Source organism: Typopeltis vanoorti, chromosome 15 (genome assembly GCF_054136105.1).
Source record: "Typopeltis vanoorti isolate ZY-2024b chromosome 15, IOZ_Tvanoo_1.0, whole genome shotgun sequence".
Taxonomy (NCBI): domain Eukaryota; kingdom Metazoa; phylum Arthropoda; class Arachnida; order Uropygi; family Thelyphonidae; genus Typopeltis; species Typopeltis vanoorti.
The window spans coordinates 1,595,202-1,619,328 of NC_143563.1; the positions used below are offsets into that span (position 1 = coordinate 1,595,202).

General features: G+C 37.4%; 1 protein-coding gene across 1 annotated transcript; it reads right to left on the reverse strand.

Annotated features, from left to right (window-relative positions):
• Nucleotides 1–14,373: 14,373 nt before the first annotated feature.
• LOC150098305 (clotting factor B-like) lies at nt 14,374–20,110 on the reverse strand. Its single transcript, XM_090404667.1, has 9 exons — nt 20,074–20,110; nt 19,572–19,634; nt 18,916–19,134; nt 18,412–18,471; nt 16,411–16,466; nt 16,185–16,297; nt 15,756–16,012; nt 15,366–15,529; nt 14,374–15,132 (listed from the first exon to the last, which is right to left on the reverse strand). Exons 2-9 carry the CDS (start codon nt 19,615–19,617, stop codon nt 14,962–14,964), a joined length of 1,086 nt encoding a protein of 361 aa, XP_090260793.1. The 5' UTR covers nt 19,618–19,634; nt 20,074–20,110; the 3' UTR covers nt 14,374–14,961.
• Nucleotides 20,111–24,127: the final 4,017 nt, after the last annotated feature.

Sequence of the window (24,127 nt, forward strand, 5' to 3'; positions counted from 1 at the left end):
CATCAACTTCCAATCCGATGTTCTGAGTCTTTTATTAGAATGTTCTTCATGAGAACAATCGAACTGTCGGGGAGTCTTTGAAGATGGAGCAGGTGTAATGTCCTCTTCAATGTCCAAATCATCATCTTCAGTGTCATTTACTTGAGTGAAGAGATTCAAGCAACCAGGATAATCTGTTTCAAATTTCTTTAGGAGGAATTAATTTGAGAATGTCAAGTGACATATCTTTGTTTAACTGTTGAATGGCGTCTGTTATCGTTTACATTCTCCATTCTTGAATAGGTATAAAATATTTACAATGGCGAAGAGAACAGGCTAGGGCCAGAAAATTGTATCAAAAGTCAAAGTCTTACCTCGTATTCCGCAAACAAAGCAGATTCACAATATCTAAAACTCACTAATCACCAATGAAACAAAAAAACATTCTTCGCAACAACAACAACCATCATGCGAGACAATTGACAATTGACATTTATGTCTTTAGGGGGGAAGCAAGATGCTTTTCATATTCCCCGCTATCTGTCGTGGTTACAGTGAGGGTAAAATTTACGAGCAGTTTGCTCGCCCTGAATGGGCATGGAGATTATGTATCGCTATAGGAGGCTAATATAGTTTTTGGTCTTCTATATTTAAATATGTCCGTTGGCTCGTATGCTGCAGCTTGTTGAACCAAATCGTTGGGATGTGTGGACGTCTTTAGAAAAAATTTGGCAGCTAAGGATTGTAGATAAGAGAGAATATAAGGAACATTTGAGTCTCTGTGGAGTTGGCTGTTTCTAACATACCATGGGGCGTTCAAAATCATTCTCAAGCACTTGTTCTGCACTCGCTGTATCTTAATAATGTTAGTATTAGAGGTGTGGCTCCAGGCTGGAGAGGCATAGGTGATTATAGGACGAATCGACATCTGGTATAGCTGCAATTTGATTCTGTTGCTGAGTTTGCTATTTCTATTAATTAGCGGGTAGATCTGAGCTATGGCTTTAGATGCTTTTGCACATGCAGACTTGATATGTTGGTTGAAAGATAGCTTTTTGTCGAGGATCACACCCAGGTAATTTGTTTCTTTCTGCCAGGGAATTTTAGTATTGAATAGTAACACATCTCCAGCAGGAGACATTGGCCTTTTTGAGAAGAGAACCGCTGAGCTTTTCAGGGGATTGACTTCCAATCTCCACTTGGAGAACCAACCCTCCAGCTTTAGAAGATTTTCTTGAAGCTTTCTAGTAACGAAGTGGGGTCTGAGAGATCTGGTTAGTATTGCCGTATCGTCCGCATACAGTGCTAAAATGGAAGTCATCGGATTGTGTGGGATGTCTGACATGTATACAGAAAACAGCAATGGAGCCAGTAGAGATCCCTGCGGCACTCCAGCAAAGATATGGCGCTGGGACGATGTAGAACCGTTAATTTTAACTTGCATTGATCTATTCTGAAGATATGAACGGATTAGATGAACCATTTTTAGTGAGATACCGGCCGAGATAAGTTTGTGCAGGAGTCCAAAATGCCAGATTTTGTCAAATGCTTTAGATAGGTCTAGGAATACCGCACCTGTGCACTGGCGCCAGTTGTAGCTGGTGGTGATATATTCCACAATTCTGTGGATTTGCTGGGTAGTACTATGGTGTTGTCGAAATCCAAACTGTTCTTTAGGGAGGATGTCTAGGTCATTTACTGAGGTTTGGAGTCGTGAGAGGAATCATGCGAGACCAATAATACAGAGCCTTAACAACTTTACCTATACAAGTTGCTACAAGGTGTTTTTATTTTCAATAAGAATCTCTGGAGGAGATATAGATGTAAATAAGTTTTTTTACCTTGGGAATAATGTATATTAGGATAATCAAGTAATTTTATAAACCAAGTAAGCAAACAGTTAAATTTGCGCCTGAACGTAGTTCAAGTCTAAAGGTGGTGCAACATCAGGGCAACTCATTGTAAAGGTAGATAAAGCTCTGATCACTATTCTTAGTATTCTTAGTAGTTTCCGTAATGTAAAGCACATCTCACTAAGAGATGTATACTGCAATACATTATGGATGGGGTCACTACCCAGACCGGTTTCAACCTCATTTGAGGTCTCCTCAGTGAGTAGCTAGACCCTAAATACCAAGGTTTTAGTAATACAGAGCCTTAACAACTTTACCTACACAAGTTGCTACAAGGTGTTTTTATTTTTAATAAGAATCTCTGCAGGAGATATAGATGTAATTAATTTTTTAACTTGGGGATACTGTACATTAGGGGTTACCAAGTAATTTTATATGCTTTCTTATTAAAAATAAGAATTTTATAAAAAAATTCTTATTTTTTAATAAGAATCTCCTCCAGAGATTCTTATTAAAAATAAAAAGACCTTGTTGCAACTTCTATAGGTAAAGTTGATAAGGTTCTGTGTTACTAAAACCTTGGTATTTAGGGTCTAGCTACTCACTGAGGAGACCTCAAAAAAGGTTGAAACCGGTTTGGGTAGTGACCCCCCCACACCCATAATGCATTGCAGTATACATCTTCTAGTGAGATGTGCTTTACATTATGGGAAAATACTAAGAATAGTGATCAGAGCTTTAACCACCTTCACAATGAGTTGCCCTGGTGTTGCACCACCTTTAGACTTGAACTACGTTCAGGCGCAAACTTAATTCTTTGCATACTTGGGATTAGGAGTAAAATAAAGTTTATAAAATTACTTGCTAACCCTAATATATATATATATTTGCGACAATTTAAAAAATCTTGCAGGCGAACCGCGTAGCCTAGAAATATCGAAAATATTATGAAAAAGTTAGGTATATCATGAATTCATAAAATATATGTAAATACTAGTCTATTTTTTTATCTATCTATCTAGTCTATCTGTTTTATCATTTACTACAATAAAATATACGCAAATCTATTATGAAAAGTTAAAATTTATCAAAACTTCGCACACAAACACTTACAGGCCGTACATGGCGGGCTTCGCAGTCGAGAGAAGTGTAAAGAACCGTAGTATTAAATCATAACTGCATAAAATTAACTGTTATTAATTAGTTAAATTAATTAATTAGCATAAAATAAAAAAAATTATAACGATTCATTCATTAGTGTATAGGCTAGGCTACAGAGAAGCAATCGTATGAGTGCACTATCGACGGGGGGGGAGTAGTTGGTGCCCCTAACCCCGAGTTGTTCAAGGGTCAAGTATATATATATATATATATATATATATATATATATATATATATATATACCCTACGCTGGTTGATATCCATCTAGAGGTCACGAGAACTAAAATATGTCAGCACCACGTGTTGGCAATCTGTTAATGTGATTCTCTGCAAACCGGCTCTTCACTTGAAGCACTCAATTACTGTTTCGAAGAAACCTTGTATTCCCGCTATTGTTCCTTAAAACATCGCTAGATGGCGCCATGTTGCTGTCTGACGTTATTGTGAATATATTATCCCCGAAAACTTGATATTTCATTATTAAAAAAGTAAACACAAAAAATTAAAATCCCACTGGTTTTGTACTTTTACTTCAGGAATTTTATGACACCTAAACCAGCAACTGTGAAGGATTCATGAAAGCAACCAATACGCGTACGTGACTGAGCACACTTGTAAACGCGTGTGCCCTACATCACAATTCATATTTAAATAGAAAAACGAAATACGTAATTCTCTTACGGTGTCCTTGGGGATGAAACCAAAGAGCTTTTTAAGGCAAATATTGCGTCTCCTCTTTCTGAAATTCTTGCTGTCGTCTTCTTCATGCCTCCTACCAAGGACAATTATTGAAGCAGCTGAAAATATCCAAGGAAAGGAACGCAGTATCAATAAACCTTGGATCATCCAAGAAATTGAGGATAATCTTCGCAAGAATAAACGCACAACAGCATGCCAAATAATTAAAACTTAGCAAAGCCTTTTGTTAATTTTTAATTATTTGGTAAGAGTGGATAATTGAGGATGAGAATGAAACAAATATCACCATTCATGAAAACATATTGAAAAGTTGGAATGACTTGATTATCCTGATGGACCTGTGTTTCACTCAGGATTTCTCCATGCCTCCAACGATCTCAATCTTGAGCCTCTCTCCTCCATGTTATATCCATAGATTTCACTAGTGGATTTTCCCTTCTTGTAGGTGGTCTTCCTGCTTTTCTCTTTATTCTTGGTTGCCAGTTGAGTATTCTATATGTCCATCTGTTATCCCTGAGTCTGGCTATGCGACCTGCCCATCTCATCTTGCTTTCATGTAATGCAGTTACCACATCTTCTATGCCTGATCTCTTTCTTAGTTCCGTATTTCTAACATTAACATGTTCCATTTTGCTGATGTTACTAATCCTGCGTTCTGTTGCACTCTTAGTTATTCTGAGAGTCTCTTCTTTTCTTGTCGTGTTCCATGTTTCTGATCCATATGTGAGAGATGGAAGAATATCACTATTAAAAGTTTTGCCTTCTCAGAGATGTCAAGATTTGGATCAGTAAGTGTTTCTTTTAGTCTGTTGAAAGATAGCCATGCAGCTTTCTTTCTTTTTGCTAGTTCTTCAGATAAATCGTTATTCATTTTTATTGTTTGTCCTAAGTACTTGTATGAGTCAACTTGTTCTATAGGGATGTTATCAATACATAGGTGACTGTCACTTGTGTAGATGTTTTTGATCCATTTTGTTTCTAGATTCATTTCTAAGCCTATCTTACTGCTTTTTGTGTATATTTTTTCACCCATTTCTTCTAGGTCTTTTGAATTGTGGGATATCAGTACTAGATCATCGGTAAACATAAGGATCGGTAAACATAAGGATAAGGATAGGTTTTCACCATCTGTGTTTATTCCTCCGTTTAGGTCTATTTTTGTATTTTCAGAATGTATTCTCAAATGCTGGTAAATATATTTGGAGCGATCACATCGTCTTGGTGGACCCCTCTCATTATATGTATATTTATAGGTTGATCAAATAGGGTTATTTATGTGGTCTGATTTTTGTTAATTTCTTTTATCATATAAGCAGGGTCTACATTTATTTCCAGTAAGGCACTGATGACTGCATTGTGTTCTATAGTATCAAATGCTGTTTTAAAATCAATAAAGATGGAACGACTATTCAAGTAAAATATGCAAGATCGATGATAGCTTGGAGCAACAAAATTTAGATAGAATTGTCCCAATTCTAGCAATGAACAGCGGTTTTCTATAAGTAGAGAAAAAATATAAAAAGCTATTTTAAGATTACAAACAAGACAAATATCTGAAGGAATTGAAAAATTTTAGGACTGCTAAAGAAGGAACAGGATGATCTGCTTTCAGTGCGCTTCACAAAATTTCTCAGGTGTTAAACACCTGAGATATGGCTTAAAAAACATATGCGCAGAATTATTCTTATTCACATTTCAAACATGTTGTACCTAAAAATCCAAAAACAATATCAAGTGTCTGTGCTTTGAGCAAGAATAAAATGATGTGGCAGAAATTGCATAAAATTCTACTCTAGGATACATCAAGAGAAGACGTTATCAGTTTAAATAGCTAGGCAAAGTCTTTAATGAAGATGAAAGATCAAGAGAGAACATTAGAAAGAAATTTTGCAAAGCAACAACAGCACTTTAAAAAATAACAAGTTTACAATTACAAACAAAATATTCCTTATTGACTGGCTACGTAATTCAATGCTCATATATGGAAGTGAAAATTGAACCCTCGTAAAAGAAAACATGAAAAGAAGTGCTGCAGACGTATCCTAAAGACACTGATCATATCACAAATTCTGGAGTAAGACAAAGAATCAGTTCTTTCATAACTAAGATTCGAAGGAAACAACTCATGTAGCTAGGTTATATGTGAAGGTCTAATGTCCCCGCCCCAATGCACATTCTTGAAGGACTTATTCCAGGGAGAGGCACACCTAGAATAAACTGGATAGGTGCTTCACTACGGGTGATGAAAGCTAAATGATAATCACGATTGGAAGATCTCTGTGAGGAATATTCGCTGATATCTGCTCAATGGTGCTGCTATGAGAAAAATTTCTTCGACGTGGGTCAGCCATATAAAACCCAACCATGAATAGATTCTACTTTAATAATTCCATACACATTAGACGCTTTCGATAAGCTGACTAAAGCATAAAAATGTGAAAGATTTCGTTTTTAGTATAAAAAATTGTCGAGATTTGCACCTACAAAAGTGAACATTCCATCAATCAAACATTTCATCTTTTAAAACACACGCCAGAGTTGCGTGTAAGGGAAAGTGTTTTTTTCCTCACTGGGGTAAATCGTTCACGTTGCTGCTCATCGAGGAGTGTTCCTTGGTAGATAAAACTGAGATAAATTGCTCTCCGAACAATTCCTTCGATTTTTATTCCTTTCGTTTGTTCATCCTGTACTGCTGGGTTCCTATTAAATTTGCTAATCATTCTCAGCCAAGGAATAATTCTGCCTGTTTCTTTCTGTGGCGCGCTTTTCTGTAAGATTTTATATTCTTAGCATAAGCAATGTAAAACGTTACGTGATTTCAGATTTGTTTGGACACCGTGGAGGTATCGTCTAATAATAAATTAACTGCCCCGAATAATATTTACCCTTTTCAGTTTAATCAATTGTAACAGCATTCTTTACTACAACTTTCCCGTTTGAAGCTGTGATCTCTTCTTACGAACACACTTCTGCTCGAAGTTGATTTCTAGACGATCCGGAAGGAAAGAAGGCGCGTGGTTTCCATTGTCTTCCTTCCTGTAGAGATCTGAACTCCGATTGCTCTCCTGCTGGGAATGACCATTTCTGTTGAAAGGGAAAATCCAGTTGCTCTCAAGGAAATCAGAAGACGATACTGGCTAACATTTATTATTATTATTATTATTATTATTATTTGAGTCACCTATAACCGTAGTTATCTCGGCATAATTCCAAATGCAGAACATTCATTGCACACAATAAATGAATTTTGTCACCTGTGAAGCCACAAAACAGGGAAATTAAAAGTAAAATATTGAATATAAAATGTCGGTCATAACTCAGTAGAGCAAGTCAGCTGACGTGCTTTAGCGTAACCTAAATGCGAAACCTACAGAACGATTTTGAAGTAATTAGTCACTCATCCAATTTCTAAGATTTCTGATGTGCCTCTCTAATAACCGATGATGAAGTACGAGCAAGGACTTCATGGCAAAGATGAAAATAGAAATTCCCAACCTTTGTTCTGGACAGTAAGCATTTAAGATGACAGTTTATTATTCTCATCACATAATATTTACAAATATCCAATTGAAATATATTTCTGAAATCAACATTTTTTGTTGGTTTTTACATTTATTTCGGGCTGATTGTTTGTCATAAACAAATAAAAATATTTTCCTTGTAGGATTAAATACATTATCGGATAGTTTTCATAGTTATACAAATGTTTAAAATAAGTTAGTGAGTTTTTACAATATTTTATTTTATTTATTTTTTATGTATAACCAAGGACCGTCGCCATTCGGGTTACCAGAAAATTAAATTTGCGCGATTCAGTCACTGCAAAATCCATGGTATATACTCTTGTAATATATTAGAATTATAATTGGATATGATACGTAAGTTATAGTGATCTCCTATACTATACGTTTGAAATAAAAGGCAACATTATTTAGTCCCATGAGGTAGTCTCTCAATCCTTTTCTGAAACCGTCTTCTGAGGTTATAGATTTGATTTCATTTAGAAGTTTATTGTACCGGCTTGTCGTTAGGTATTCGAAGGATTTATGAAAAATGTTTTTGTTTGCCTTGGGATCTACCAGCAAGTTCCGACCACAGCGTAATGCACAGTCTGCATTGTATAGAGAAAAACTTGCAATGTTCTTTCTTACATATAATATGCAACCATAGAGATAGAGTTTCTGCAATGGCAAAATATTATGAATGGCAAAAAAAGATCGATCGCTGTTTGAATGTTCGTACATTCAATCAGCGATCGAACCAGTCAGTAATTGCGATAGCTCTAATTATTCTATTTTGTATTCGTATTAATGGAAGCAGATTATTGTAATAATCTCCACCCCAACAGGCGATGCCATATTGCAGTGAGGAATTTACCCAAGAATAGTATAAACATCTTAAGAATGCTCATTTAAATTTTTTTAACATAATATATTCTGTTAATTGCGAACCTCAACTTATTTGTTAAAAATGTGATGTGGAAGTTCCATTTCAGATTGCTATCGAAGTGAAGGCCCAAATACTTGACTGATTTTGTTTTTTTGACTAAGTTACAGTTGTGGATACCACTACATTTCGTTTCGTGCCATTTTATGGTTATATCGTGGTCTAGCCCATCTGTTAATGTGAAATACATATACCTCGTTTTATCGGTATTAATTTTAAGTCCATCATTGCTAAACCACTATTTAGTTTTAACATATAACGATTAATCCGATTTTCTAGATTCTCGAGGATCGTTTCGATGTATATTAATGCCGTATTATCAGCGAAGGCTATCATTTTGCCAAAAAGTTTGTATTCACACAGATCATTGACAAATATTAAAAATAGGATGGATCCTAGCACCGAACCTTGAGGGAATCCGTATTTTATTGTATTTCTTGCGCTTTTAAATGTGCCGTAGCTGGTTTATTGTTTTCTATTATTCAGATGGGATCTGAACCAGTCATTAGTAATTTCTCTGATGCCGTATTTGGACATGTTCAGTAGCAATAGGTGATGATGAACACAGTCGAACGCCTTAGATATATCAAGAAAAGGCTGCTGTGTGCATTCCTTTATTTATTCCACTACAGACCGTTTTCTGAAACTGCAATAGCGATTTTTTTGGTATTGAACCCAGATCTAAACCCGTATTGTTTCGATGCGTAAAAGGATATGGTATTTAGATAGCTATTTAATCGTTTATTGGGATTTCAATGACTTTTGAGATTGTGGATAGTATTGATATTGGCTGGTAGTTTTTGATTTAATTTCCGTTGCATCCTTCAGTTGCGCTTGTTGAAGCAGTCTTCAAGTGTTCTATGAACTTCAAATGATGTTCAAATGATTTACTAATGCTATGTGTAAGGAACTACTTCAACTCATGTTTAATCATAATATTTAATTTTTTCGACATTTATACGATCACATCCCATTACCCCTTTTTTTATACGAGTGCTTCGCTCTTTACTTCATCTTCATTTAATCCATGGAAGGTGACTCACGTACTTTGTCCTCTCTGCAGGGTCGTAATCATAACTACCGTAGTTGGTCAATTGGTGGTTGTTCATTTCGTTAAGCCTATCGGTGACGTCATTGCCCTCTGGGAATTCTCGTGTTTTCTGCTTTATATTACCAGTTACATGTTAACCAACCCTTATTCTTTACTTTTATCATTCATACAAGAAAGAAATTTCTATAGGAGATAATGTTCTTTTGTCTGCTTTATTTTTTTCCTTCAAGAGTTTAGCAAAATTTTGTGGTCATGTTCAAACATTAGATTGTGGGGATCCTTCTTATGCTTTATAACAGAGCTTTTCTTTTGTCCTTATCATGTTTTTTAGTTCACCTGTTATCCAGCGTGTGTGAACTTCCTTTTTCACAGTAACTCTTTTGTGATATTGCAATTTGTTGTTTGCGTATTTGATCATTTTGATAAATTCCTCAGATTTGAATCCAGTAGATCATTTTGAGGCAGTTGATAATTTTTAATAACTTCTCAAATGTATTATTTATATAACTTCTCAAATGTAAATGTATATAATATGTACCAATTGAGAATTTTTCATGACAACCTGCACAGATCATATTAACACAATTAGGTAATGATAGATTCAACAGCATAGAGTGATGATCTGTTATTTTGCTAAAATATATCGCAGAGGATACCTCGTAGGCTATTTTGTGTGTTACAAACATATGATCGATACAACTTACTGAGTTGTTCTCTTCTCTCGTATCGTCATCAATATATGCAAGAAACTCACGTGTAGATTTTATATTTTTATATCCTTCAATTTTACTATTATTCTTATATAAATTCAAATTAATATCCCCAACTAGTATGACATTATCGTGTTTTAAGGTTTTCAGCACATTATTTAGCTCTGATAGAAATATATCAACTAGGCCATCGAGTGCACGGTAATATCGCAAATATAAGGTATATTCATTGCTGTGTCATAAATCATCACAGTTTCAGCACTGTGCATATTTGATTCTAGTTTATGAAAATTAAAAGTATTTTTCCTAGAGTACAGAATTAATCCGCCTGAATGATTATAATCACGACGGTCATAATACGTGTCGTAATTAACGAGAGAATAACGATCAGTTTCAAGTTGATTGATCCATATTTCACTTAAGACTTTCGATTTCTAAGAAAGGTAACATTAAATTATCAAAATTTGACCTTAACGACCTAATATTTACGTGATCTTCTTCTTCCTTTTTTTTCCCTCTTTCATCTTGCGGTGTCGAGGGTTTTCTATTCATTTAACTGAAACCCTTATACGAGGATAAGGTGATAAGCTCTATGCCTCCAGGTGTGTCTGTAGAAGCGTTCAGTTCTCAAGGCCGGTTTGCCTGCTTGCGGAATGAAAACCCCCAGATAAACTTGAGAGAAAAACCCTGCTGTCCACGCCCAACACCGGCTAACTTGGCTGAGAAAGATCCTAAGCTCCTCACATCAGCGATGGGAATCGAACCCAGGATACTCCTTTCCCAGGTAATGGTTGCGAAGCGCTTTTAGCCACTCAGTTAACCGAGCGGATTTACATGATATAAATTGGCGTTCTTGGATGAATTTGAACTATTATTATTATTATTATTATTATTATTCGTGACACCGCCAAGGAGTCTGAAGACTCATCACGGGAGGACACCTAGTATACAACTGTCTCCATCACTACACCGAACTTCTATTACCACTCATCTACATCATAGGTGGCCAACAACAGGCCCGCGGGCTGCATGTAGCCAGTAACGCGATTTTGAGCCGCCCGCGGCAGGATAGAAACGATATTAAATTACATGTATTATCAATTTAGCTATTAGTTTCGACCGCAGATTTTCTGATTGATATACTAGTTATATTCATTCTTTCTGATCACGGAAACAATTTATATTCTCAACGCGGAATCAAAATTGCTTTAAAAAGTTTACTCAATTTGAAAAATCTACTGCTTCTCTGTGGGAGTGGTAGATTTCTATGCGCTGCAGAGTAACGCTTCTTTCAAAGTCACTTGCTCTGCTCTGGTTACAGTGATCAGTTTCAGAGACTCGGTTTCACAGTTAACAGTGTTACTGTTGCAGTTTGTGTCCACTGGTGTCAGTTACTTAAGCCTTTGTGTACTGTGAGTAACAAACGCAAGATCTGTGAAGAAAACAGTTCATTTCAGGAGAAATCGGAAAATGAATTTCTGTTTATAAACAATAACGACAACAAACCAGAGTGCCTTGTGTGTTTGCAAGTATTGTCTGTGCACAAGGAATATAACCTCATACAGCACCATGCCACTAAATACCAAGAATACTAAAATTGTAAGTAATTTGAAGAGAAAGGTTAGTGCTCAGAAATCTATTTCTACTAAACCAACGTCACTACAAAAAAGCTCATTCTCATTAGAGTCATTCCATAGCACAGCCAAAGGCCAAGACATTTATGATGCAGTTATGAAGGTTGTAAATGGTACTGTTGACATCAACAATCTCACAGCTACAGATGGCACCAAATCAATGCGTGGTACTCAAACAGGCTTAGTTGGCTTACTAAGGAAGGCTGGAATCAATTGCCCTGTATTGCATTGCACTGCCCATTAGGAGGCTCTGTGTGGTAAAATCCTGGAGATAGAGGATGTTATGAAAACTGTAATGAAGTGTGTGAATCTAATTAAGGGAGGAAATCAGGCCTTGACACACGACAAGTTTCTTTCTTTTCTCACAGAAATGGAGGCAGAAAATGACGATTTAGTGTTTTGCTCAGAAGTACCATGGCTAAGCAGGGGGAACTGTTTGAAACGGCTGTTTGCTTTGAGAAAGGAAATGAAACAGTTTTTAGAGGAGCAGGAGAAGACAAACAAAGAACTAATCACCAAACTATGTGATCCTCATTTTAACAACTTACTCGCCTTTCTAACAGACATCACACGCCACATGAATGAACTCAACGTGAAGTTACAGGAACGTAACCAAACCATTTCAGATTTAGTTGGACACCTAGATGGGTTCATAAGTCGACTGAAGGTTTTTTAATTCCCCCTAGTCAGAGGAAATTTGGTACATTTCCCTTCCTGCAGAGAGTTGATGGAGAAGAGCCATGACATTGACTTCAAGTTTTCTGTGCCAATGTTAGACCAACTTTTGGAGCAATTCAGTAAGCGATTTTCCTACTTCAGTGGCATGCGGCCACAACTGACATTATTTAACAACCCAATGAAATGCGACATTTCACCACCACCACAACTAGTATTTTTGTCTGTAAATTGCGTGTGTTCTGAAGGGCCGATTTGTCCGTATGCTGGATGATAAACCCGAGTTTCCAGGAGAAAAAACCCTGCTACTTCCGTAGATCGGCAAATTCACCTTCGATTGAAAAATTCTACATAGTTCCCCCGTCACGACGAGAATCGAACGTAGGCCTTTTTCCAATCGAAGGGCCCAATGTACCGTCGTTCTTCCAATTGCCCGTATCAAAAAACGTTTTTTTATAGAGGTTACAGTTGACAGCCGCACCAAGATCTAAATTGTTCATGGGCTCTCTTAAGTTCATTCAGGTCATCATTGCTCTAGTTATTCATTTAGATTTTTGTGGCATATTTAGATTTTACTGCCTTCTCTGTTAAGGTCGTTCGAGTTTTTTTATCACTTTTGTGTTGTCTTCCTTTCTCATGAAGAATTTACCGTCTCTTTCTCATACATATTTGACTGCACCACTTTCTGTGTTTTGTTTTGCTTCATAAAGAAGTTTCTCATTGAGTTTGGTCAAGTGTTCGTTTATATAGACGGGCACCGGTTTTAACTGTTCATCAAATAGTTGAGCTGTGGTCTTGTTGAGTTTTCTTGCCTCCGTCATCCATTTACTTTTAACATTATTGCTCACTAATTGGATAACAACTGACTCGATGCCTGTTTTTCTGCTGGTGGGTATTCTGTGGTCGTGCACGATGTCTTCCCTTTTAACTCCAGGGAGATTCACCAATATAGTATGCATTCCAGTTATAGTATGCATATTTTCATTAGGAGCTTCTGGTAAACCTTTTACTTCGATATCGTTCAACCTGGAGCACCGCTGAAATTCATCAACTTCCCATTTCAGTTTGTTCGTTTGAGCTTTCAGTATTTTGTTTTCATTGGTTAGTTCTGCTTTTCCATCGCACAACTCCTTGATTAGGTTTTCATTGCATTAGGATCCTGAATGCATGCAAAGCTGTACTCAGCGAAGACTTCAAATCGTATATAAATCGCTTTAAATATTCTTCCAATTCTCTTAACACCGCAACTTCATCTTCGTCTTATCGCGGAGTTATCGCCTTTAATTTCTACATTAACAGCACTTAGATCTTCTGATATCTGCTCTTTCAAGTTTCTTAGGAAAACCCTGATGTCCGCTTCCTCGTTATCTTTATTTAATGCTTTAGTTGAACCGTCCGCTAGAATTTCGTTTACTTGTAGCTTTGGTGTCATTCTTGGGAGAAGTATTATTAAAACTCTGACATTTCCGTTTTAATTTCTTGTCCTTAGACAAAAAAATTTCGAAAATCGGATTCGCAATAAAACCTCCACGTGCAGGATGATAATATTCACGACATTCCAAAGAGCGTTGCAGTAAGTCGCTTTTGCCAATCTGACCTTTGCAGTTTAAAGCGGACCTGGCTGGTTACTCTGAGGGAGGATTATTTGTCTGGTACCATTTAGGTGAAGTTGGCGGCGGTCGCAGCTCGTGGGGGATCGAAGGATTATATGACGCCAGTGAGTACGGCCTTTGTTTTCCTGGTGCAGCTTGACCAACTTGGCAATTTCTGAAGCGCTAGTTTTTCAGGAACCACTCGATCGATTTCGATCATTCAACTTTTTTAGCATTACCAAGGCGTAAATGCACTTGAGCAAATTTTAAGGTAGTTATAATAAGGCGATTACTTACATTTAAGCATGGGACAGGAGCAGAAACAGCACACCGGAGATCAATGTGCGCCCTTCGCCCTCCACGTTGTAGGTTTGAATCCTGATCTGGGCGTGGGTGCTTGCGAATGTCTTTAGACCAAAGGGCCAGTACGATGAAGAGGTCGGGTTAATTAATGAGCCAGGATTAATTAAGGGGATTAATTAACAAATCACAGAATTAATAATGAATTAATTAAAATGCTAATTTTTAAGATCAGAGTAACACTTTTACAAATTTTCAGTTAAGCACTGAACACCAAAATAAATTTATTCCGATTTCGTTGTCAACATTTTATTGGACCACATCTCGATAGTGAGGTTTGTTACACAATCCTTCTTCGAAGTCAGGCTCCGTGTATCGATTGGTGTATAGTATTTGAAGATTTTGTCTTTCACTCTATGAGTGCGATGCCGTCTATTGTAGGACCATGGATAAAAATGTTAAAATAAGAATCTGATATCCGATTATTCATAGTGAGGTAAATATTTAAGTCACTTAAATATTGTCCCAAGGAGGCTCACGAGTAGCTTCGCCCAGATGCACATTCAGTGGTAATTCTTCTGCAAGCACTGAAGGCGGAAAACTTCTGGATAATCCGGTGTAAATTGGTCCACGTGCGTTTCGATAGGATTCGTGTTCACCAACCTCAAGGAAGAAGCTGAACCATCGAGTTTTTGTTCAATCTTCCGAAATCTTTTTAAACACCCACACGTCAAAGCTGTATCCTGTTTTTATTCGTAGGGCTTCATCTGTCGTTCGTAAGAAATCATTTGGTTAAGGCACTCCGCAATTAGTCGACATTTCAGCGGCGATCTCACGAACAAGAACAAAGAAATAATTTTTCTACTGCGAAGAAGAGAGGTTCGTGTTCTCCGCGATCCATTTGAGGTATTCGCTCACTCTGGTGTAGACTCCAGGATATCCTGGCATTGCGCAGCGGTAACCAAAAGATACGATACCTACAAGGAACCAAGACGACCCCTCTAGCATCACGAGCGGTCCTCCAGAATCTCCCTGCAATTAAAACGAAGCTTTCATTAATGTACAAACTCCAATTATTAGAAATACTTCATTCTACTCAATTCGATGAAACTTAAGTTAATCTAAGTAAACCCACCCACCCACCCACCCCATCCACACACACACTCCCACCCCCACCCCCACACATACATGCATCCCAAACACATGTTGTTATTGCATAAATCAATGTCCCATAAAGCTATTGATTGAGTTATTAACGCACCCACCTGACAAGCATCTTTGCCACCTTCCGACAGCCCAGCGCACAGAAAATCTTTCCTGATTCCTTCAGGGAACGATCTGCTGCCTATTTTCCAGTACGACTCGTTGCAGTCCCTGTTGGGAACCACTGGAAACGTGGCTTCCTGTAGAACATCGCTGCTGATCCCTCCTGTGAAGCAAAGGGAGAAATTCAAAAACATTTCCTTCCAGGAAGACAAAACTTTGTCATAAGTTTAGGAGCGTTAGTTAATGGAGATTCGATAAGCGTTTGCACCCCTACTAGGAGTAGGAGAGGGATAAACTCTCAAAAATATTACTTGGAACTCCGTTTACCAAAAACCCCTAGTGTAGATATAACTCGCCCCGGATTATGTAGCCATGGGCATTTCACTTACCAAAAGTAGTGTCGCCCCATCCAGTCACCGTAACGAACCGACCGTCGATGATCTTGTCATACATGTCAGGGCTCGGAAGACAAATGGGACGAATCTTCTCATCGTATGGAGCTTCTTCTTTCAGCCTGATGACCGCGATGTCAAAGTAGTGGAAGTTTGCTGTATACTCTTCGTGCAGCTTGATGCTGTCGATGAGGTACTCCTTCCCGTCTCCCCCTGTGTGAGCCCCTAGTCGTACGGAGTATTTGGAAGCATCGCTAGAAAGGGAAGGGAAAACTCGTTTCAACAAAACATAGAAAACAAGCGCTTTATGCGCGCGCACAAGCGTCATTGAAATCGTACTCCGAATGCCACACTCCTCGCATCTCGAGCAAAGCGAATATTACAAGACAAAGCTTGAAGCCAATTGACAAAGGAATTTGTACTCACGGAAGTGACCGACCACCGAAGCAATGAGCCGCTGTCAGGATGTATTTACTGCTGATCAGAGTGGCCCCGCACAGAAAACGACTTCTCGGAAGCTTTCCTCGCATCAGAGCAACCTGCCAACGCAAAGGAAATGTTCTGATGAATAGAAATCAGATATTTCACTGGAGAGAGAGAGAGAGAGAGAGAGTAATGAATTGGTGAGAGAAAAAGAGAAAACAACGCTTACCATCCAGGGCCATGAGTGAGGGGCGACTTCCTTTCCTCCTTCCACAAACAGCTCCTCTGCACACAACAAAACTCATCATCAGCACAATATACTGGACAGTAACATCAGTACACATACGCACGCACGCGCACACACTGAGTTTCCATAAATATTGGGTTGCAAGACAATTTCCGAAAGAATTCACACGTGGACTAAGTTAGGATTACGAGTTTTAGCTCGACGTCCGACAGTTTTTTTTCTGAACTAATAAATCTCTGCTCATTCATTGCACTGTTGAGAAAAAGATGCACCCGAACAACAGCACTGAAAGCAATCCTCACTAACTCGCTTTTCCGTTAGACCTCTTTTGAAAGAGTTCCCCACGATTTCTCCACCCAATCTCATCTCTCTCTCTGTCTCTTTGTGTGTGTGTGCGTGCGTGCGCTATTATCTTATTCAAGCATATCATGCACGTATGTCAAGATATCGGAATACTTTTGTAAACACAGCATACATTCTAATAAATTGATTTGTTTTAATTTCTTCCACAATTACCTTCAATTCCTTTTGAAGGAACGCTTTGTCCTTCCAGTGAGAGCAACACGACAGGAGTTTCGAGAACTGATTTATGTTCATAGACCCCTCCCCCCAATTCATTCTAATAACAAAAGTCTGTTTCTATATTAGACTTCCTCCTAAACGGTGATAGGAGGGGTCTATGAACATAAATCAGTTCTCGAAACTCCTGAAACGGGGGCCAAGATTGGCCAGCCAGGCCAATCTTGGCCCCCGTCTCCCCCAATATATTAATCAATTCATAAAAGTAAGGTACGTTGTCATAAAAGAACAATTTATCTAACATCTAACTATTTATTTATCTATTTACAAAAAGAACTGTTCATTTAAACCGTACAGCTGTTATTACGTTAGTTTTTAACTGAGGGAAGTCATTTTGGGCAGCGTCTTACTATTGATTATCCATCGAGCCCACGCTCCTCTGATCCAAGCCTTCTCTAAAACTTGTGCGGTTTTGTGATACTTTGCATTTGCGACACCTACAGTGACCATACCTTTTTTTGGAAAAAATAAAGGGCAACTCAGATATTGTTTTATAATAAAAAAAATAGCAGGTTGCGTTTATTTGTTTCGCTAAAACTAAAAAGCTTTATAATATTTATTATAAAATATAAGCATAAAGTTTAATTTTGATACTTTTCGCAAGAATAAACATTTTTTAATAAATCAGGTTTGTGTTTTAAAAATGCATAAAACTGTTTGTGTATACAGTTCATGCCAAAGCTGCATTTGGTATAAATGCATACTTTCAACGTGTCGATTTTGAATTGGGTTTTTTCATTGGTCCAGAAAATGCTCGTTCATTGGGGCATTAGATGGACATAAGCAAAATTCAGCGATTCGTAAAATGTTTTAAAAGCTACTTGTTTACGTCCACTCACTCCTACCACAGCTTCAACACTACACACGCACAGTCAAGTACAACATGCACACCAACGACCCAGCCATATATGTCGCGCCGCTAGCGAGTGCTCATGAAATGACAGCTTCATGTTTCTATGGGCCGTGTGCTGCGCCCTAATATTCAATTTACTATTTCAATTCGCAAAATAAAGGACAAAATGGCGATTTTAGAAAAAAAAAATGAATCTCAGGACAGAGCGAAGGACTGTGTGCTTAAATAAAGAACGTATGGTCACCATAGTGATACCTCCAGAAACAATTGCTTACGTAACTCCCTTGCATGGAAGACACGCTGATAATAAAGAGTTCTTCCACTCCAATGATCCGCTATTGTACCGTCTTTGCTTCTTTGCTTGTTTAATCGAATCCAATCAAGAATGACGGAATGTGTTTTGGCCAAAAACAAGTGAAGTGCTCTTAATACGATTTAATTCCCTTTTCTATGATGATCTATTCGAAAACCCCCGTATTCCCGTCGATTTTAATCGCACTTCGTAATTACCATTTCTACTGTTCAGTTGAAAATGCAAGTAATTTACTTACTCTGTTCAGGGCTTCTGATGAACCTTATTAACGACTTCTCAAGAATGCTCAATCCGCAGTCTAAAAAGAAAAATCAAAAGCTTTCGTTAGAGAACGTTACAGCACATCGCTGAATTGTGCCGTTGCATTATGGGAAATATTCATGCAATGATATTTAAAAGTTCTGCAAGTTATGAATATGATTGCGCAGCCAACTCATGTGAGACTTGAATTTTTTACCATACATCAGAGAGATCCGAAAGAAAAGAAAAACAAATAGTTTTGTGTTCCTCTTTCACACACACACACACACACACACACACACACACACACACACACACACACACACACACACACACACACACACACACACACACACACACACACACACACACACACACGCACGCACGCCTGTTCAGTTATCGTTCTCCTAATGCTACTGAATTTTCCGACCATCCCAAGTGCTTCCCTCCAGGATCATGCGAAGCTGCTGGAGGAGATTTCAGTGTGTGAATGTGGGCTCACCTTTCACGTGCAAATCGGGAATCGAAGCCACCGTCGTTGGACAGCAAATAAAGGGCACCTCATCCTCCCAGTTACAAGGGATGGGGTTGCTCGCCATGCGATCACTCCAGTCAGGACAGTCCGTGTACTTGATGCACACCCCTTTATTGAAATCGCTGATTCCGCATTCTTCGTCATTCTCTTCAGGGATGTATAAGACAGCTGATGATCCCAAAGAACCTAGAAATAAAAGAAGAAAGAGCGCACATTTAACACTACGATGGAACCACACTTTGATGCAAGTTGAAGTGTCGTAATACAGAAAGTGTCACTTGAGTATTTACAGAAAACGATTAGCGTAGCAGTGGAATCCAAACATTGTAGAATTAAATCCGTTACAGAAACTGCAGTCGATTTAAAAAAGATAAAACTAATTTAGCAATTTTACTAATTCAGCCAACATTCTGAACAGAACTCGAGGCAGAAATGTTGCGACTCAAAAAGAATTCGTTGTTTAGTAAAGAATTAATTTTAAAATCGAGTTAATTTTAAAAAGCTGTTGCTATGTTCGAAGTGGGGTGTTTCACTTTTTTGTTCTGTTCAAGTTCTGACTTCCTGTGCTTTTTGAACTCCACGTGTAAAATAATAGACCAAAATCAAATAAAGATCGTACTCACCTCGAGACGACAACAGAACAATCAGAAAAAGCACTTCTGCTTCCATTATTGGTACACGAAATACTGCAAATGGAAAATAATATTATTGGGATTATTAACGAGGTTTAAGGGACAGCACTTTAATAATTACGCCTAGTCTTGTTGGTGAGGAATGATCCCATTAAATTAAAACTATTCCTAAAGTACAGGGGGTTTCAAAAAGAATGTCGGCATGAATTCAGTCGGCTTAATGTCGACCGTGCAGCAGGTGGAGGGCACACATTGAGCATTTGTAATTGTGGTGAGTGAAACTTTAGGCCTTACTTCATACTTGGTAATTTAGTTTGTAACTGTACCACGTTTTCATTATTAAATATAATTATTTGAAATCGGGTCATTCTGTTTGAAACACACTGTATTTTTGTGACTCTAAAATCCCAGTTGCTTTCAATCTACTGCTTATGTCAGTACCTCCTTCGTTCCTGCTGAAGTCATTCAGCAACTTATGTGTAAGTGGACTTACCTCGTTTGCTGCATCCCCGCTTCTTCCTTAACCACAACTTTCGCGTCAGTGCATGCTTTCTTACAGTAAAACTCTCCAGGAAGTGTTGGGCGGTTTCTGAGATAGTGTGACAAGGAGAACGCGGAAAAGTGTACATGTGTGTGTTCCAATAAGACGTCAGCGTCCAAAAGATTGTTTTACAATTCAATCGTATCCATTTTCCTTTACACCGAACCACTTTGCTCTCAGCTTTCGTAGGCAAACCATTTCTATGAGTTTCACCTGCAAATAAATGCACACGAAATACTTCGTTTTGAATCCTGAATTCGTCTATGAGTAAATAAAGCCTTCACTTGAATTAAAAGCAAAACCAACAATATTCGATGATTCTGAGATCCCAAATCTTTCCACTATAACTTGAGGTAATGTCGCAATAACCAAAGGCACTAAAGAAGCCTTGAACGGCTTTAAACGACGCTGTACGCTATTAAACCTTTAAAAATCTAAATATGTGCGATAAGCGCAACTGTGAAAACTATAGAGGAATAAGTATTATAAATACTGGTTAGAAGTCACGAATATTAACTTCAAAACTTAAATCAGATGTAGAAAACAAACCTTGCGAAGAACAAAATGGTTTTCGAAAAAGGACGATCTTGTACTTACCCAACTTTTACATTAAGAATCTTAATGGAAATTTGTAGACTAGCAAGAAGCCTTTTTTAGAGTCTTAAGGAACAAATTGTGGACCATATCCAAAAATCTCAACACTCCAGATCAGCTGCTTGCTGCAATAACTAACATGTATCAGAATCAGAACAACCAAATAGCTGTAAGAATCAATGAAAACGTTACAGAATGGAAAGCAATAAACAGAGGGATCCGTCAAGGATATCCAATTTCACCACTGTTATTTAATATCTGTATAGATGAATTGGTAAAGAAATGGAAGGAAAATATAAAGTCCGGCATTTAAACTGGATCGTGGAACTATACTTAACCCCCTTTTGCTTGCAGATAATCAAATTATCATAGCAGAAAGTGACGATGAACCCCAGAAATCCATACACGCCTTAAAACATAAGTGTATAAAATTTGGAGTACAAAAATCAACAGACAAAACCAAAATCATGGTTTTTAAAGGACCATTTCCAATCAGAAACAAAATCGTGATTGGAAATAAAATTTTCCAACAAATTAACTGCTTCAAATACCTTAGATGTGCTGTATCATATACAAAAGAAGCTGAGATCGACATCAAAATTTCAGTTTCTTAAAGATGAAAGGGATGACCAAATAATATTTGCACATCTAACCAAGTTCAAAAGCACACAAGAAAGAGGTTATAAAGTTATAAGTGGTTTATAAGTGGTTTATAATAGGTTATAAAGTTTTGGAAAGATCATCTCTACTTTATGGAGGTGAATTATGGACCATAAAAACTGCAGAAGAAAAAAAATAGAAACTCGAAAAGAAATTCCTTCAAATGACGTTTGCAGGAATTTCATTTCTCTTTTATTTTGTTTACATTTCTGGGGCAAAAAATAGAAGCACAGAAATATGTAAAGAACTGAAAATAGACTCAGTACTGGAGAAAGTATATGAATACGGAAAGAAGTGGATTGAACATATTGAACGAATGCACAGTTCAAGACTACCCAAAAAATTCTGATACCACCCCTTTGGAGGATGTACAGGGTGTCCCAAAATTCACGCAAGAAGTAATTTTGATAGAAAACACAGGTTTTTAATTAAAATTGTAATTTCTTATTGATTCATAAAGTATACAATATAGGGTTATGCATGGAATAGCATATCGGGTAAATGGAATCCACGACTTTGCTGGCACATACTTACTCGAAATTTTCCATAACCGTTTTGCATAAATGTGGCTGAATTTCGTTGATACAGCGCTCAATTTCCTCCTTCAAGGCGTGGGTGGTCGTGGGCTTGTTGGCATAAACCTTAGACTTCAAAAAACTCCACAGAAAAAAGTCCAACGGCGTTAAGTCACATGATCTGGGCGGCCAATTCTGATCACCAAAACGGGAAATTACACGACCAGGAAATGACTCATGCAGTAATTGAATTGTTTCTCGGGCTGTATGGCATGTGGCACCGTCTTGTTGAAGCCACATGTCGTCCACATCCATATCTTGCAATTTAGGCACAAAACACTGGATTATCATGTCGCGATAGCGAGCACCATTAAATGTTATTGCCTTACCAGCCTCATTTTCGAAGAAGAATGGACCGATGATGCCTTCCGCCCAAAATCCGCACCAAACAGTGACACGTTGTGGATGTATTTGTTTCTCAACAATCACTCGTGGATTTTCTGACCCCCAAATGTGACAATTTTGTTGATTAACGAAGCCATCAAGATGAAAATGTGCCTCATCGCTGAAGATGATTTTGTTCGAAAAATAAGCATCCACTTGTTGTTCCATAATCCATTCAACGAACTCTCTTCACTGTGTGTGATCAGTAGGCTTCAGTTCTCGAGTCAATTGAACTTTGTAAGCATAAAGATGCAAATCTTTCGTGAGAATACGCTGTAGAGAGCTTCTCGAAATGCACAATTCAAGACCAGGGTGCCGAATTGATGTTCCTCCTGGACTCTCAGCAACACTCTCACGAACTGCTTCGATGTTTTCTGTTGAACGACTTGTTGAAGGACGGCCAGAGTGTATAAGATCACTAATTGATCCAGTTTCTTTGAATTTTTTTAATTAATCTTTTCACAGTTGATGAAGTTAAATCACTATTCCGACCATATTTTGTAAGAAAATTGCGAACTGTAGCTGCCAAACCTTCTTTATTTTTAAAATATTGCTCATCAATGAAAATGCGTTGTTCTTTCGTGTAGCGCTCCATTTTTAATAACCCTGAACTGTCAGCTGTCACGTTGTCTTTTTTTTCTCGTTGGCAACACTTTACCGCACAAATGGCGCTAAATTTAAATCTTGCGTGAATTTTGGAACACCCTGTAGAAGTTAGGGACTGCCAAGGAAAACATGGAAAGAGAAAGGAACAGACCACTGGGCCACATCATCCCTGAAAGGATGATGATGATCTGAGTTTAAAGTGCAGGTCTGCGTATATTACATGAATTTCGCGAAAATAAGCTGACGCATCTTGTTACATGCAGAATTTCTCCTTAAATATTAAAAGAAATAACAAACAAAATTCAATCTGATTCATCAGTAATTTTTTCTCATTTAGAAATTGAAGACATCTTTCCTGTCATTTTCTTATTTCATTCTTATTCACTTTTGATGATTTGAACCTCAGTATCTTTTATTATTATTATTATTATTATTATTATTATTATTATTATTATTATTATTATTATTATTATTATTATTCTACTCATCTACAAGTAATCCTTATAAACAAATGAAAAATTTGTTTGTATAATCACTCTTTCTTAAACTTTGAAAAAAAAAATTATACAAAAAAGTTGGTTCTTTTCAGAAAGTATTCGAAACGTGGGCTTTTCCTCTTATGCCTAACGCGTCGATTATTGTTATTATTATTATTAAAAATTATACAAACAATTCTGTATAATCTTCATTGTTAATATTAGAAGAACATGTGTTGTAAATACATAATATAAAGGCAAAAAAGTATTACTAAACATTTTAATTGAAATCCAATGTACGAAATGCAGCACTTAGTGTTGAACTCTGTAAAATTATAAGGTGCAATGTCACACAAGATGTTTATTGTATGTGTAAATATTTTAGCAATCAACAAAAAAATAATAAAATGTTATTATTATTATTATTATTATTTCATTCACAAAATTGATACACAGTCAAAACTAGATATCATTTAAACAAAAATTTGACTGGTGAAACAGAAAATTCAGATTCCACCCAAGAACCTAAGAACAGTCCGTCAGGTAGCGTCGTAAAATATGGACTATTCCAAGTAATGCTGTTTTTTGTAGGTCATATGGAGTCACTTTGGTGATGTTTAATTACTGTAAACAGTTGGATAGCTTCTTTGAAGTTGCACCAAGTGCACCGATAACTATTGGGATGACTTTGGTGTGTTTAAGCCACAGCCG

Excerpts from the sequence above, each read along its gene's own strand:
- LOC150098305 (XM_090404667.1), bottom strand. The coding sequence starts at position 19,617 with ATGGAAGCAGAAGTGCTTTTTCTGATTGTTCTGTTGTCGTCTCGAG. Across the intron at positions 18,472-18,915 it reads TCCCGATTTGCACGTGAAAG|ACTGCGGATTGAGCATTCTT; the intron begins GTGAGCCCACAT and ends TTTTCTTTTTAG. Across the intron at positions 16,467-18,411 it reads CATCAGAAGCCCTGAACAGA|AGGAGCTGTTTGTGGAAGGA; the intron begins GTAAGTAAATTA and ends TGTTGTGTGCAG.